At 52.1% G+C, this 16892-nt stretch overlaps 1 protein-coding gene across 1 annotated transcript in view; it reads right to left on the bottom strand.

Annotated features, from left to right (window-relative positions):
* CRTAC1 (cartilage acidic protein 1) overlaps positions 1-16892 on the bottom strand; it is a 129192-nt gene that overhangs the window by 14565 nt on the left and 97735 nt on the right. Inside the window, exons 5-10 of the mRNA XM_003408983.3 lie at positions 12778-12912; positions 9279-9424; positions 6609-6745; positions 2083-2165; positions 649-749; positions 81-249 (exon numbers count right to left, since the gene is read on the bottom strand). Of these exons, the coding sequence (XP_003409031.3) occupies positions 81-249; positions 649-749; positions 2083-2165; positions 6609-6745; positions 9279-9424; positions 12778-12912 (771 nt within the window). The remainder of the gene's footprint in view (positions 1-80; positions 250-648; positions 750-2082; positions 2166-6608; positions 6746-9278; positions 9425-12777; positions 12913-16892) is intronic.

Below are 16892 nucleotides of genomic sequence, written 5' to 3'. Positions count from 1 at the left end.
GAACCACTCAGCACTGTGGACGCAGTTTCAGGACCCCTGTTGCCATAACAGTTCCCTGCCCCCCAAGACCCCCAACTCACCCAAGCCAAAGTGTGCCACAGGCTCCATCTCGCACAGGTAGCCGGAGCCCCCGTCGATGATCCTCAAGTGGGCCCCACTCCTCTTGGTGTAGAGCACGACCTTAGCCCCCCTGGCGAAGGCCCCAAACCGGGTCCGAGGCACCACTCGCAGCCAGTTGTTGCTGAAGCCCTGTAGGGAGGGGAAATGTAGACACGGCATCAGCGTAGGGACAAGGAAGGTGGGGAGGGAAGGGAGGGAGAGCTGGGGGGGGTGGTGGAAGGAGGGAGCGAAGGAGAAAGAAGAGAGAAGGGCAGAGGAAAGACAGAGGAAGAGGAAGCCAGGCAGGGAAGTGAGCTAAGCAAAGACAGATGGGCTGGAGGGAAAGCAAGGCCCTGGGAAAGGAGGGTGGAAAAGTTGCTAGACTCAGGAAAACCAGTTTTTGGAGACGTGGCAGTGAAGGACAGAGGGGTGAAGGGCTCCTCCTGGAAGGCAGCCTTCTCGGAGCTTTCCTGTGCTCTGGGAGTTTATTCACTTCCACATCCCCTGGGATTTCCATTGCCTCATCCACCTCCGGCTAGGACAGCACACCTGATTCCCCCGGAAGACGGACAGCGGCTGAGCCATGGACTCTCCATGTGACAAGATGAGGTCCAGCATCCCGTCTCCATCAAAGTCTGTCACCACGCCCCCTGCAACAACATGGATTTCAGTCCTGCCACGGGCCAGGAAACCCACAGGCACAGGGGGCTCCTGGCCAGGTGCAGTGTCCACAGCCCTGAGTGTGGTAGGTGGGCTGAGAGAAACAGGATGGTGCTGGGGGGTGGGGGTAGGGAGCCTGGGGCTGGAAGCCTGTCTGTCTCCTTTCCAACTGTGTGAGTTCAGGTAAGTCACTAAACTTAGTCTCTGTGCCTCAGTTTCCATGCCTGAACATCACCTACCTCTTAGAACCTCTGTGAGCATGAAATGAGCTGGCAAGTACTCGTTGATTCTGGCTCCTAACAGGAATGCCTGCAAGAGGAGTTCCCTTCCCTCCTCCTAGGCTTTTGCACAGGGAGGGTGGGGGCAAATGATCAGACCATGAGATTTCTGGTCCTTCTATTATGGTTTGAATAATAAACCACCCCTTATATTTGCATGGAAACCTGGTGGTGTAGTGGTTAAGTGCTATGACTGCTAACCAAAGGGTCAGCAGTTCGAATCAGCCAGGTACTCCTTGGAAACTCTATGGGGCAGTTCTACTCTGTCCTGTAGGGTCGCTATGAGTTGGAATTGACTCGACGGCACTGGGTTTGGTTTTTTTTTTGGTTTATATTTGCACAAGGAGCCCTGGTGGCACAGTGGTTAAAGCAATCGACTGCTAACTGAAAGGCTGGAGGTTTGAAACCACCAGCGGCTCTGTGGGAGAAAGATGTGGCAGTCTGCTTCCATGGAGATTTACAGCCTTTGAAACCCTATGGGGTTGCTATGAGTCAGAATCAACTTGACGGCAGTGGGTTTAGTTATATATGCACAGCTTTTGTTAATTTATCAAATGCTTGAAAATACATGGTCTCCTTTTGGGCCTCACTACAACCCAGGGAGCTGAGGAGGGCAGATATAATTATCCCCATTTTATGGATGTGGAGAGCAAGGCCCAGAAAATGAAGTCACTTTTCCAAGACCAGGAAGTGAGGCAATGCCAGAACTGGGTCTTGTGACTCCTGGTCCAGTGCTCTTTCTCTGACACCAAGCTGAGTGCCCAGATGGAAGGGTCAGACAGCAGGGCTTCCTGCCTGGGAGCAGAAGGAGCCATTCTACCCCTGTCCACCTCACTGTCAAGGCATCACCAGAGAGCTAAGCCCATGGGTCCCCATGCCCCCAGCAGCCCCTCAGAGGACCCCATCTCTGTTCTTACCCTTATCCCTCAGGGTGGCAGGGACAGGAGAAGGAGTGAGGGTGGCCGCCCCACTCCTCCCACCCTCACCCCAGGGCATGGACAGCGCTGAGGCAGGGGGAGCACAGGCCAGAGCCCCCAGCCCTCACCTGTGCCCCGGCCCTCAGGCTCCAAGGCGTCACCGGGGTTAAGCTCCTCGATAAGGGGGTCTCCGTGTTCCCTGCGAATGACACTGCGGGAGAGGAGACAAGGCTGTTCATGGATTCTTAGCATGCCGGCCAGGCTCCAGTGCACCCCGGACCTGGAGGCCCACTTGCTCCATCCTCTGTCCCCTGAGCATTCTCAGGCCCCGCTGTGCCCAGGTTGCCTCCTGAATGCCCATGGAGCCACTCTGCTCACAGACCCTGCCTACCCCCTGATCATTCCCTTCCCAGGTTTTAATTTATGTTGGTGGATATTGATTTTTCCTTCTCTAATGGATTAAAAAAAAAATTTTTTTTTTTTTTTTTTTTTTTAATGGATGAATTATAGACAGCCTGGGCCACGGCAGCTGATGGATGGAGAAGGGGTGGGGACAGAACTCCTTTCAACTGACCTTCACTTTCCTCCAAGTGGCCCCAGGTTTCCTAGTTCTGAGTCCTACCCAGGGTTCAAACTCTGCTCAAATGCCACTTCCTCCAAGCCCTCTCTCATTGTCCTGCTAGAAGCAATCCCTCCTGCTCTGCCTTTATCACTTTCTACCTTGTGTTAAAACTCTGTATGAATGCCTCTTATCTCCCCGGGTGGACTGTGAGCTCGTTGCAGGCTGCGACCATGCATTATTCATTTTTGCATCACCCACAGCATCTAACACAGTGCCTGGCTCTCCGAAGCTCCAAGCGTATCATATGTCTGTGGGATGCATGGATGGATTCCAGAGGCAAAAGGGAGGTAAGGGATCCCTCTGGGTTGCAGGGGTCCTGTCTGTTTTGAACTCTGAATCTGTGTAATATTTGCTTCAGAAAAGTCCACCAGAAAAGTCCTGCTTTTCTCCATGCCAAGCTTAATGATAATGATGTGGTGAGTCTGCTTCCCCTCCGCTAACTTTTCCCCTCTCATTATCCTCTCACAGCCTCGGGTGCTCTGCCCTGGATGTATGGAGCTGTGATGGAGCTCCCTACCATCTTTGCAGGTTGCTGTTGTACATTCCAATCGTAGAGAACCACCAGATGGCTGTGATGTGGCCAGTGCTTTGCAGGATGGGGCTGGGTTCCCCTGAGCTGGGATCCCCTGAGCTGGAAGTCCCAGTGGCTTGAGGGCAGAGAGCACTGCAGAACTTCAGGGTGTCTGTAGGGTTTAGCTGATGCCCATGAGTGTGTCTTCTGTCCATGTGGGACATCTATGCTGAGCATATCCATGTGTACAGCTGGGACAGTGTGCCTGCGTGTGCACACACCTGCTGCAGGTGTGCAAGCCTAGGCCTTCTAACATCCACAGTTCCTTTGACCATGCCTGTCCTGCAGACTCTGCCACAGCTGGGCAGAGACACCTCTTGGTTCAGGTGACAATGCAGTTATGAGAGTCTTGAGTTCTGAAGGACAAAACCCAGGAGTCCCTGGGTGGTGCAAATGGTTAACATGCTCGGCCGCTAACTGAAAGGTTAGTGGTTCAAGTCCACCCAGAGGCACTTTGGAAGAAAGGCCTAGTGACCTAAAAAAAAAACCTACTCTCAAAAAATCAGCCATTGAAAACCCTATGGAGCACGGTTCTATTCTGATGCCACAGGGCTGCCATGAGTCAGAATCAACTTGATGGTAACTGGTACTGGTAATTTGTTATGCAACAAATACTGGGTGCTGGGCGCTGTGCTGGGCCTGTGGTATGGTGCGCACCAAGGAGGATGGGCTCAGAGTCCTGGAAGGCTGCTGCCAGGTTCACAGGGGATCACAACGCAGAGTGCTAATGGCCAACAGGGAGAGTGGGCAGGAGGGGAGCACGGAACTGGGGGGCTCATCCAGATTTGGGCAATTAGGAAAGGCTTCTGAGAGGAACGGCCAGTTAAACTGAGGCCAGAATGATGAGTGAGTCTGAGTTCCTCAGATGAAGGGGTAGAGAGTGTGGGCAGTGTGAGGTCCAGGCCCTGCAGCCGGAACTGAAAGCAGTTCAGTATGTCTGGTGCTTAGATGTAGAGGGGGAAGTGGAGAGTGATGAGGCTGGAACAATAGCAGGGCCTTGTGGAGGCCCTGGGTGGCATAAGCAGTTAACTTGCTTTGCTGCTAACTGAAAGGTTGGAGGTTCAAGTCTACCCAGAGGTGCCTTGGAAGAAAGGCCTAGCAATCTACCGCTGAAAAATCCGCCATGGAAAACCCCGTGGAGCACAGTTCTACTCTGACACACATGGGGTCCCCATGAGTCTGGACTGACTCGAAGACAACTGTTTTTTGTGGGTCATGTAAAGGAGTTTGGGCTTAATCTGAAGGCTATGGGAAGCTTTAAAGAGTTTTAAGTGAGAGAAGGGTGTGGCCAGCCAGATTTGCATGTTTAGCAGCTGGCTCTGCTGAAAAAAAAAACAAACTCTTTTTTAGTTTTTTTTCTGCAGTACGGGAGACAGGAGACCTTTCCAGGGTGCAGGAATCGGGAGCGTACAAGGTGGGGAGATGAGAACAGATCAGAAGAAGTTTAGATGCGTAAGTGGGGTGACTGTCCACATCCTGGTTGGCCTGGGACGGTGTCCATTCATGCCTGCTGTCCTGCTGTTATTATTAATAGGCCCCCTTTCCCTCTCCTAAGTGTCCTGGTTTGGGTGACGAATTCTCTGGTTACCCTAACTAGTTGCCATTGAGTTGACCTCGACTTATGGTGACCCCATGTATGTCAGGGTAGAACTGTGTTTCATAGGGGTTTCAAGGCTGATTTTTTAGAAGTAGATCACCAGGTTCTTCTTCCAAGGTGCCTCTGGATGGACTGGAACCTCCAACCACTGGGTTGGCAGCTGAGTGTGTTTACCGTTTGCACCATCCTAGGACTCCCTGGTTACCCTAGGTGTCATTAAAAGATTTACAGACACAAGCACATGAAGGCTTTGAGTCCCTAGTGCTTGGGGTGCCCCAGGAGCACCAGGACCAAGGAGTCCACGAGGTTCTGTTCAGCAATAGGTGCAAAGCCCTTGCCGTGTGGGGCAGGTGGAGTTATGGCTTCTAGAGCTGCAGCGGAGTGGCAGCCCCAGCTGTGACCACTGTCTCACTTTCTACCACTTGCCCAGGACCCAGCCATCTGCCACAGGGACTTGGGGCAGAGCACGTACTTGGGAAGTGGCTTCTGCATCGCTGTGTATAAGTCAACACACTAACCACGTGGTGAACCTGTCCTCTCAGCCCACACTGTGGCGACCGAAGGTTATAAACAGGCCTGCTCCAGGGACCGTGGGCAGTGTCTGAGTAGAAGGAGGCCGGAGCAGTGCCTGGGGCTCAGGATGCAGAGGCAAGAGCACTAGACTCCTTGGTGCTTGGGGTCCTGGCGAGTGACACTTTATCAGCCAGAGAAGGAAAGCAGTGTCTCTGTTAACGAGCAATTGATCTTCCGCAATTAATCTGGAAGTTGTGAATAAGCTTTTTGCAAGGCACCTAATTAGTAAATCTGGTGCCTTCAGGGGGTGATTACATCCAGTCAGGATTGATGCTCTGTTAATAATTATATTTTAAAACACACTGAGTCACAGCTCTCGCAGTTTATTAATAGGGGCGGGGGCCTTAGGGAGCTGAGCAGGTGAGCAGGCCCATTTCCTGGCTCCAAAGTGCCTGCTCCACCCTCCTCTCCCCACCTGGTCTCAAACCATCCCATCAGCATGTTGTAGGCCAGGGACAGGGAAGTCTTAAGCCACATGGGCCCTGAGGTTTTTTCCCCAACAGAGGTTCTCAAACCAGTGAGATAAAAATCACCTGGTGCCTAGTGCATTTGTTAAAAACACAGATTCCTGGTCCTGACCCCTGACAGTCTGGTTCAGGAAATCCCAGGTGGGCCCTGGGACTCTGCATTTGGCATAAGCACTTGGGGTGATTCTGATGCAGTGTTGCCTCAGAAAACCCAGCCCTTCCTCCCTGGATGCAGTAGTTGCTTGCAGATGACTTCCATTTCTATATCGCCCTTTTCCTTGTCTATCACTGCACTGTCTCATCCAGTGGTCCCCAAAGGATATTTTGCAGAACGTCAATCCCAAGAGACAATCGTTGAAAGAAGTGTCCTGTGATCCAATCCATTTGCAATACTCTGTCTTCCTTTTGGAAGGTAAAAATACTCATGGGCATTTTAAAGGTTCTGAGAAGTTGCACAGTAAATAAACCTGTTTAACTTTGCGTAATTTGGGTTTACCTAAACAGATTTGGCACTGTAATCCCGTTTGCAGTGGATTTATGGCCTGTGGATCTTGGCTTCTGGGCGCGCTTCAGACCATGTTTCCTTCCCTGTTTCCCTGCCCCAGCAGGAGGCCAGCTCCTTGTCCAGGACTCTCCCTCCGTGCCCCTGCAGCCCAGTCTCTGCTCCTCCCTCTCCTTTCTGTTCCTCCATCAGGGGACCTCCTTCCACCTCAGTACTGACTCCCTGGCCCCTGGAACCCTCCTCTTTGGATTCCTAACCCTTCCTCCCCGACCTCCCCCAGCTGCCAAAGTTAACAACAGCAGGAGCCAGGCTGAACATCTACCGGAAGAGGCGGTTGGCTGAGGAGCTGCGGTAGGCGATGTTATTGAAGAAGACCTCCAGCTCCTGGTCGTTGTCAAAGTCAGCGGCGATGACTGTGCGGACCGGGGAGGGCATGGAGAACTTGGGTGAGGCGATGTCCTGGCGGGAGAGAGGGCTGCTGGTCAGTGGATGGACGTGGAGGAGAGTGGTGTGAGCAAGGGGTGGAGTCCCCTCTACCGGGAACAGGGGTGTGCTCAGAGATAAAACATAGAGCCCACCCAGCACCTCCTCTCTCACCTCATGGCAAGGGGCCTGGGGTGGGTGTGTTTAGGACCACATGTACCTCAGGCTGCTTGTAGGAGAACAAAGAGGTAAGTGTAACTGTCACAAATCACATCAGTGTGAAGTTCTTTGCCCTTCACTAGTCCTAATCACTTAACCCTTCCATCAGTCCTGTGAGGTAGGGCAGACGTTAGGGTTCCCATTTTACAGGTGAGGTAACTGAGTCCTCGAGAGGGAGGGGGATTGTCCATTGTCATAGCGAACAAGTGGGGCCCTGAGAGCAGGAAGCCTGGTGGGGCACAGGTGCTATGCATTTGAATCTAGGCTCCTCATTTGGCTGGCTGTGATCTTAGGCCAGTTACTCTGCCACTGGAATCTCACTTTCCTCATCAGTAACATGGGGATAATAATAGCCTGTGAGGATGGCATGGGGTGATATATGTAAAACTCTTGGCACTGATGGGGGCTACGTAGATTTCTATTGCAACCTGAGCAATCTGGCAATCTAGAAATGATGATGGCTGCCTTTAGCTGTGGTTTTTGCTGTCTCTGTTACCTTACGTTCTTTTATAGGAGCCTCCGCCCACTACTTTTTGAGACATTTGCTTTGGGAGGTTGGAGTATCAGATGTACCTGTCCAGGGGACCCACAATAGCCCAGCTGGGACCCCAAAGTGCTGGCAGGGCTTTGGGCAGACCCAGCAAAGGACCCCAGGTGTGGGGTTTGCCTTTAAAACAAAAGGAGAGCTGTGCAGGGTGTCCTTTCTGAGAATATCCCCATTATAGGTGAGCTTGTCCCTTAAAGACCCCAGGAGCCTGTCCAAATCCCGTGGCCCACATGCGGAGGGCTGAGAAGGGGACAGTCAGTGTCTCTGGGTGGGCCTTCCTGCCCCTTGGCCTGGCCCTGCCCCTGGGCCTCCTGCTGCAGGAATGGGCTGGCCCTGGATGGCTGGTGGGCTGCCTGTTCTGGGGGAGCCAGGGAGAGGCTGTCCCCATCAGGGCAGTAATAAAGCCGATTAAGAGCCTGATCAGTTGGCTAGCCTGAGCTGGGCCTTAAGAGCTGGGGAACAAAGAGACCTCAGGATCTCTAACTCGTTCCTATTCTATTGATCCTATAAAAATGGAAACCTACAGAGCTCCCTGGGGTCACCTCACTGGATGCCTGGGCTTCCCAGATAATATATGGATGGCACTTAGCGCGGTTCCTGGCACATGGAAGGCACTTGATAAATGAGGCATCTATGATTATGATTATTGTTCCTGTGAGCTCTGGGGTGGGCCCTCGGGGGATTAACAGGGCTCCTCAACCTCCCTCCTATTGACATTTTGGGCTGGATAAGTCTGTGTTGTGTGGGACTGTCCTGTGCATTGTAGGATGTTTAGCAGCATCCCTGGTTTTTACCCACTACATGCCGGTAGATCCCCTACCCCTGTGTGACAACCAAAAATGTCTCCAGACATTATCAAATATTCCCTGGTGGGGTGTGTGTGTGTGCAAAATTGCCCCTGGCTGAGAACCACAAAGTTAAAATAAAAAGGCACAGAAAGATGGAAGTCATCCAGGATCCACTGCCCTGAGCTCAGATGCACCTCCCGCTCCAGAGATGGGGAGGGAGTGCCGGGCCTGAGCACCCCAAAGTGGCTGCCTCCCAGGGAGGGAGCTCATAGCGGTGGTGTCTCCATGGTCACACAGGCCAAATAGCAAAGGCTGGAGCTTTCTTAATCCCTCAGGGGGTTTTGGCAAAACCTAGGTACTTCCAGAACCACTTGACTCCCTGAGGTCAACTTCAATGGCCCCATGCCCTGCATTGCCCTCCACTGAGAAAGCCCAAAATCAAGCTCATCATACTGAACCCCTCCATTACTGCCACCAAACAGCCTTGCTGAAAGATTGTTGGCATTATATCCCACTGACAACTCAGGGAGTGGGCACTGAGAGGGGTTTGAGGTCAAAGCCCCTTGCCTACCATCTGTTTGGCCTTAAGGACAGCTGCTGGGAGCTCTGTGGCTTCAAGCTCCTTTGTTCTCTCACCACCATGCCCTTGGCCTGAACCTCAATTTGGAAAGCTCTGGCCAGGGTTACAGCATCAGGATTTCCAGGAGCCATCAGGAAGGATGCTCTTGATCCAGTGGATAAAGCCCAGGCCTCACAGGACCCTGCTCCCGCCCACCGTGGGAGAGGGTCTCCCTGCTGTGCTCACTGGCTCTTTCTGCTCCACGCACTAGAGGCACTATAGCAGACCACGTGAAGTCTGCCACCTCCCATGAGGTTACCTTCATTGTCACATACCCTCTACCTGCCCCTGGGGCCCTGGAGAGCCACAAGCCCATTCTCAGCCTGGTGGGAGGCGCAGGGCTGGGGTGAGAGCAGCTGGGTGTGGGAAGGGAAAAAGGGTGATGCTCCTTCTTACCCGAAAGCGGACCTTCCCATGGACATTCATCTGCAGGTACAGGCGGTGGGGGCCGTTCCAGTTGCCATAGACGATGTCCACTTTGCCGTCACGGTTGAAGTCGGCCAGGGCAACGCCTCGCCCGTGCTGGTGGGGGTCGTCCACACCTGCAGGTAACAGCAGGAGCCCTCAGGGCACTGTCCCCTGCACTCTCCACCAACACTCACCTTGCTCAAGCTCCACAAAGAGCAACAGTGGAGGGTGGCCCTTTACTGTCCCTGCCCTCCTGGGAGTAGATGAGGGAGACGCAGCCAGGGTCTCAGCATTTCTCCATAGGGTATAAGGGGGAGCGGCCATCTGGTCACAAATGGGACCAGAGACTGTCCTCTAACTGTGTTTGCCCAGCAACCACAATGTTTTTTGCTAGGTTTTGGGGTAGCATGGTGGGGGGAAGGAAACTGGTACAAATTCAGGAGGATTAAAACTCTTTGCAGAGCCCTAGTGACACAGTGGTTAAGAGCTTGGCTGTTAATGAAAAGGTCAGCAGTTTGAATTCACCAGGTGCTCCTTGGAAACCCTATGGGGCAGTTCTACTCTGTCCTACATGCTATGAGTCGGAATTGAGGGCAATGGGTTCGGTTTTAGGTTTTAAAGCCCTTTTCAGCCACCCTTGTCTGCCACTAGGGAGATGTTAATTGGATGGTGCCATTCTTTTGCTTAAATTGACCAATGGCCCCCCAGTGCTCTTTTCTTGAGACAAATTCAAATTCCTGACTGGGGATCATGGGCCTTGTCTGATGGCACCCCAGCTTACCTCTCCATTACCCAGCACCCTTCCTCCTTACTCACTGTGTTCTGGTCACCCAATGTCCCTTTCATTCCTCAAATGAACCAAGCTCTTTCCTTCGTCACACTGGTCTTTCTCCACCTGGAATGTTCCTCCCCAGCTCCTGTTTAGCTGGCTGTGAGTTATTCTGTTCTCAGCTCAAACAGCCTCACCGCACCTTGATAGCCTCCTGTCCTTTTCCTCCATAGCCTTTATGACAAAGTGCAATTCTGTTCCCTGTGGTTTCCTTGTTTAGGGCCAGATTTTCTCACCAGACCTTATACTCTATGAGGTCAGGCCTGGTCATTGTGTTCACCCGTGTCCACTCAACTTCTGTCTCAGGGTCTGCTGTCACCTCGCAGTTCTCACTAACAGACACAAATAATTTGACAGAAGCAAACTGAGGACGTCGGTGATGGCAGAGGAAACAGTGCAGCTGTGACAGGGAAACCAGCAGTGTGCCTTTTGAGGTCCAGGAGGAAGCTTGTGTGACTGATGTAACACCTATGCCATCCCTGCACCTGCCAGTGTCCCGGGACTGAGCCCATCCTGGGGGCAAGTGGGGATGGCTCTGCCTAGAGCAATGGCCTGTGCCCCCAGCTACCCCAGGCAGACATGCTCCCTCAGGCCAAGCACAGAGCTGAGAGGCGCGGAGACTGGCTCTAAATCCCCTTGCTCCTCATTGACTCTTTATGACGACAAACTGCTGTTGGTTGTCAGGCCCTAAGAGCTGGTGAGTGATAGGACAATACATTAAGAGTGGGGATCAGACACTGGGGCACAGGGAGCTCTTACCAGCTGCACACATGGGTATCCTGAGGGTGCGAGTGGGAGAAGGCGTGGCCTATAAGAACCTCAGAGGCTGAGCATCCTCTAGGGGGAGGGAAGGATCTAGGAATGTGCAGCAGAGAAGATGCAGTCAGACCCAGGATTGAGAGAAAGGGGTTGCAAAGCAGGGGGGGCAGCCTGCAACCTCCAGGATTAATACCCCGCTCATTCTCAGCGAGCCCCTCAGCCCGAATGTCGGTGGCCTTCTGTGTTGGCCCATTTCTCTCCGATCTATGAGGCACCTTGACAAGGAGCTGGTTCCCTTTCTCAGGAATAATCGGTGCCAAGCTGCATTTCACAGCAGCACCTGTTTGGGTGATGAATGCCCTCTTGACATGTCTTGTTAAACCCCTGCAATCATTCTGACTTTCAATTACGGGCCTAGCACCTTTCCTCTCTCCTCCCGCCTGGTACTTTCTCCGGCTCCAACTTGTTCACTCGCCTCTGCTTCTATCTCTTTAACACCTTATCAGATCCTCTAGGTTTCCTACCCTCTCCTCGCTTTATGATTTTTCAGCAGTAAGAAAATTTGCGGCCAGAGTATAGCAGTAGGAGATGAGTCAGTGGGAGGACAGACAGGGGAGCTGCCTCCAACCTTGGCTTTGCCGGGGAAGGTAAAGAGGGTAAACAAGGAATGGGTGCTGGCTGGGGGTCCTGGGCCAGGGGTTCACCAAAGTAGGGACTCCAGAGCAGAAAGCTAGGGGAGTAAGTGCTCTTACACCAAAGAGAATGGATTGGCATATGCTTAGGGATTCGATGGTACCTGTCAGCACGAGCTTTTAGAACCTTAATCTGAGTCCAGGTCCCACTCACCTATTCTTCTGGAGCTCAGAGCCCCTCCCAATGCCTCCAAGGAGGAGGTAAAATCAAACCTTCCATTCGTTGGCAAGACGGGGAGGAAATGGGTAGGGAGAAGCGGTTGGAAGGCAGCCTGATCAATAGTTTGATTACATTTACACACTTTAAGAAAATGTAGCAGAACTACTGGGTGAGCCCTGCGTGCTGAGCATTGTGTTAAGAATGAATAGAACAGGCCCTCGGCTCTGTGGAGCTCACGGGTAAGTCGTTTTGTCAATGTAGAAGCCTGAGTGAGACATACATACACGTAAGGGGCAGTGGGAACAAGGAGAAGGAAGTCCAGGCTCAGCCAGCCCGTACAGAGGGTGAATCAGGAGAGGCTGTACAGAGGTGACACTTGAGCTGAGTGATGAAAGGTAAGTAGAAGGTCTGCAGATAGAGCAGGCGGAGGGAATGGCAGGTGCAAAGGCCCTGAGGCAGATGAGGGATGAGCACAAAGGGAGAAGGAGAGGCAGAGCTGAGAGCCTGGGGGCACTATCTTGCATGGATTTTATCCTACTTCCTATTATAGCTATTTGTTTATATGTCTGTTCCCCTTCTGGAATGCCAGTGCCTTATGTGCGGGGTCTTGGCCTTATTCAGGTCAGCATCCTCAGCTCCAAACAGCAGTCGGGCATTTAGCAGGGGCTCAACAAATGGTTATTGAATTGAACTGAATGTTTTAGGTAAATGTGGGAGGGGGGCCAAGATAAGGAGAGGCAGCTTGGAGGGGAAATTGATGCTGAGAGAGCACGGTAGGCAGGACTCAGAGGAATATGTGCCAGTTCTAGTTGCTGGAAAATAGATAATGATCAGGAATTGCAGGCCCCCCTGCCCCACCGCAGCAAACATCCCCCGTGGCCTGGCTAGAGTCACAGGGGAAGTGGAACTTGGGGAGTCAACAATGCTTCTCTGTGTGGTACAGGCAATGACCTGGGTGACCGTGCTGGGGGAGCTGGACAGGGCCAGCTCTTGGCCTCTGCAGTGGGTCAGGTGTGAGGGCACAGGGCAGTGGCTAGGTTCACTCACCAGCACTGGCCGCGGCATCCACGAAGGTGCCGTCACCACGATTGTGGAAGAGGAAGTTGGGCCCATTCTCGTTGTCACAGAAGATATCCGAGGCACTGCTGCTGAGGATGGGGCCCACACTGACTCCCCGGCCCCCTAGAAGAGGACACAGATCCACTGTGAGGGCAGAAGCAAAGCCCTGGCTGTCCCGAGATTGGGGCTGCCCCTGAGGCCTAGGAGAAGCTGCACTGGGGACATTTCCAAAGAGCCTCGGGGAGAAATTCGACCTTCCTGATGCTTCCCTGAGCCTCAGTCTGGGCCCACATTCTCTATAAACTTGTGTGGAGGGTGTCAATACTGATGATGAGGCAGGCGAGGAGCAGGACCAAATCACCATGTGCCCAAGGAACGCTTCGATGATTCCATGCACGAAGCAAGCCCGAGGGCTCAGAGGATACCACACAGATGCCTTCCCTCCCCTCTAAGAAAAGTGGCTGAATTACAGTAACCCTCAACCCAGCTCTACCCACCCCACACCATTTTGTTCATGTCGCAGATTCCCTGACACCCCCTCCCCGCCCCAGTCACACACATGCTGGTCAAAACCACTGCGGATGTTCCTGCTTTAAAGACCTACTGGAGTAAAAGCACCACTCTTGGTACAAGGCTGCTTACTTTGTTTGATGTCGTACACAATTGGGAACACCCTGCATGTCCATCAACAGTGGGCTGCTGAATGGATTGTGGTACATCCATACGATGGACCACTCTGCAGCTACTAAAAAGACCGCACAGATCCATATGTATTGACTGGGAGGAGTGCCCGTGACATGCTGCTAAATGAAAAAACAATTCGCCAAGTAATGGCATTATGTAACCCTATTTTTTATTAGAAAAAATAGGAAAATACATATTTCTGAATATACATATTTATGCACGCTTGTACGAGCTTGGAGAAAAGTGAGAAAGTCCACACCCCCTGCTGTGAACACTGGCTACCTTGATGGGTAGGATTTGGGGCAGGAAGGAGGGGTGGTGGTTGGCCTTTTCTTTGAATGTCTTTGTATTGTTTGGTTGGTTGCAACAAGAATTGCTTCTATAGCTTGAAAGAAAAAAATCCAATAAAGTGTATATTTAAAAAAGAAAGAACAAAATTAAGCCAGCTCTACATTTTCTACATTAGGGCTTGAAGTCTCCAAGAGCAAATAGGAGCTACCCATGTCAAGAAGTCTAACCTTAAGATGTCTTGAACAAACCACCTCCAGCCGGTGGGTTTCAAATAAAGCCTCTCTGCTTGCTAGGTCCCACCTCCCACCCCCAGGAAAACAAACCTGCATGAAAGCCTTGCCTGGCCACACCCCCAAACGTTGGAAATACAGTGCAGGAAACAGCTTGACCAGGTCCAGGACATGGATGTTAGTCTCAGCTTAGCTTTTTACAATCTGTGTGTCCTTGGGCAATTTATGTTACCCTTCTGAGCCTCAGTTTTCTGATCTGAACAATGAGGATAATCTGACCTGCCTCCTCCACCTCAGAGTTTTTCAGAGGAACAAATGAGGTGAAAGGGTTTTGCGAACGCTACAACTTTGCTACTCAAAGTCAGGTCTGTGGACAAAATGCAGGAGCTGTGAGAAATGCAGACTCTCTGGCCCCTACTGAATCAGAATCTGCATTATAGGAAGACTCCTGGGTGGTTTGTACACACATCTAGTTTGAAAAGGATTACTCTAAAGTGCTGTTCAATATGAGAGTAGTTACCAGAGCACCCCAGAAGAGCTGGATTTGTTTGAAAATGAGAGCTCAGGCAGCCTGCAGACCCGACTGGTGTTGGGCCAAGCTCTCCTGGATGGGACAAAGGTTCCCCAAAGCTATTCTGCTAATTTGAGAACGGTTCTTTTGGTCACCAGGCTCCTCCAGGCAGACGTCTGAGAGATGCCCCTGGAGGAGGTCATGGGGCCTTTCTCACCTGAGCAAATGGAGTCTGCCCACCAGAGCTGGTGTTCAGGGCTGGGGGGACGGGGTGGGGGCAGCTGGCATCACCACCCTTATTGCTCTCCTGGTTGAGCACCATGTTAACACAATCTGGACCCCACGCCTCCCAGATTCCTCCCAGATAATCTAATTAGGTCTTAAGAAGAGTTCAAGCCATGTGAAAATGGAGCCACTGAACTCTCATGGCTCCTGGGGAGTGTTATCCAAGACACAGCATCTGCTTTTCATTATGACAGTCACAGGGAGACTTCAGATGCCACTCCTAAAGCCAGCAGGGAAGGGTGCTGGGCCATAACCTGGGTACCGCCCCTGCCCATTAAGAAAGGAGCCACTCAGTGGCTGCTGGCAGCTGTCCTGCCTGGTCCTGCCAGACACTAGCCCAGGAGCCGGCCTCAGTGAGGAGCCCTTGGTCTTGCCTGGGCCCCCGGAAATCCCAACTGGGGCTCAGGGACTTGCCGCCACTCAACTCCATCCTTTTTCCCCCGCTCCGGCATCCTCCAATTTCCTTTCTGCCTCTGGCCCCCAAGCTGTGACACATTCCCTTCATTTTCTACAAAGCAGGTTATTTCCCTTTTGGACAAATTTCTAAATCTTTCTAATTAACTAATTGGGTTGGGTTGAAGCCTTGCACCATTTGTAACCTGTAATTACTAGAAAATTGCCATGGTAACCACACTACTAATTAGTGACAATTTATTGCCATGGAAACCGGACCATAACAGAGATGTTACCCACAACTCCTTCTTGGCAAGTTTGCTACACAGTTGGGGAGCAGGTGTGCTGACGTTCGGGGAGCTGGCCTCTTGAGCACGGGCCCTTGAAGCCTCAGGATGTGGGGCTAACTTAGGGTCTGAGGTGGGCAGTCACGTGTCTGCACACTTCACTGATGCTGCCAGGGATACTCTGATCCCACGTGGAACATGTAAGTCCTCTTGAAACCAATAAAATCCATCCATCGTCAATGTAGCCTGACACTCCCACGCCCTTCCCAGTCAAGGACAAAGGCCCGTTATTCAGCAAGGACTTTCTACCAGGACCTTTCCCTGCTTCCTTCTGCTCTTTACCTCCCTCTGCTCTTCACCCTCCTCCTAGTCCTCCTCCATCTCATCTACCCTCTCCTCCATCTCCTAAGCACACATCATAAGGAGCCCTGGTGGCGTGACTGTGAAGCACTCGGCTGCTAACCGAAAGACTGGCAATTTGAATCTACCTAGCAGCTCTGCAGGAGAAAGGTCTGGCAATCTGATTCTGTAACGATTAGAGCCAAGAAAACACTATGGGGCAGTTCTATTCTGGCACATGGACTCACTATGACTTGAAATTGACTCAACGGCATCCAACAACAACAACATGGGGGTAGGAGCGGGCAGCTAGGAACATCTTTAGCCTTGGAGAAGGCTGTCCCAACAGGGACACTGTGCATCAATTAATGACTTTCTCTTTGAGGCCAGCACCTCCTTTTGGAGTTGAACAGTTCCCCAGTTGAGGCTGGAGGGGCAGCCCTGGGAATGGAAAAGACCATGGGCCTAGGGAGCAGAATGTCCAAGTTTAAGCTGTGTGACCTTGGGCACATCACCAAACCTTTCTGGGCTTCTCTTTTCTCACCTATTGCATGAGACTGATGATAACAATACCTCCTTCCCAGGGCTGTCGTAAATATTAAGTGAGCTGGTTTTCGGAAGGTACCTTGGAAAATGTCAGGTGCCACATACTCATTAGCTGGGACTATTTACCACCTGCTGGGTGAATAATATCCCTTTATTTTTCCCCAGCACTTTCAAACTTCAAAGGCCTCCTTGTTCTGCTGTTGGGGTGTGAATGCCCCTCCCAGCCTGTCCCTCCCAGATGGCTCATTCTGCCCACCAGGCTGGTGGGAAGGTGGAATTACAGGGGAAAATGCCCTTTCTCCCCAGGGTCCCCACTTCCTCCTGCCACATTCCGGTGCTCCCTCTTACAACCTGCCTGGACCCAGGGTTTCTCTGTCTGTTGGGTCCCAGCCCTATGGGGCAGTCCCACTTGCTCTCCAGAACTGTACCCCTAGACCTCGGAACCCTGGCACCTCAGCAGTGCAGACTCAAGTCCAGTTCAGATACAGGTATCTGTCTCCCAGGCAGAGTCTAGGCCAACACTTGGGGGTGAGTGGG

The sequence above is a fragment of the Loxodonta africana genome, chromosome 16 (assembly GCF_030014295.1).
Source record: "Loxodonta africana isolate mLoxAfr1 chromosome 16, mLoxAfr1.hap2, whole genome shotgun sequence".
NCBI classification, from domain to species: domain Eukaryota; kingdom Metazoa; phylum Chordata; class Mammalia; order Proboscidea; family Elephantidae; genus Loxodonta; species Loxodonta africana.
The sequence above is the reverse complement of the archived record's forward strand: the minus strand, read 5'-3'. Positions and strand labels throughout refer to the sequence as shown.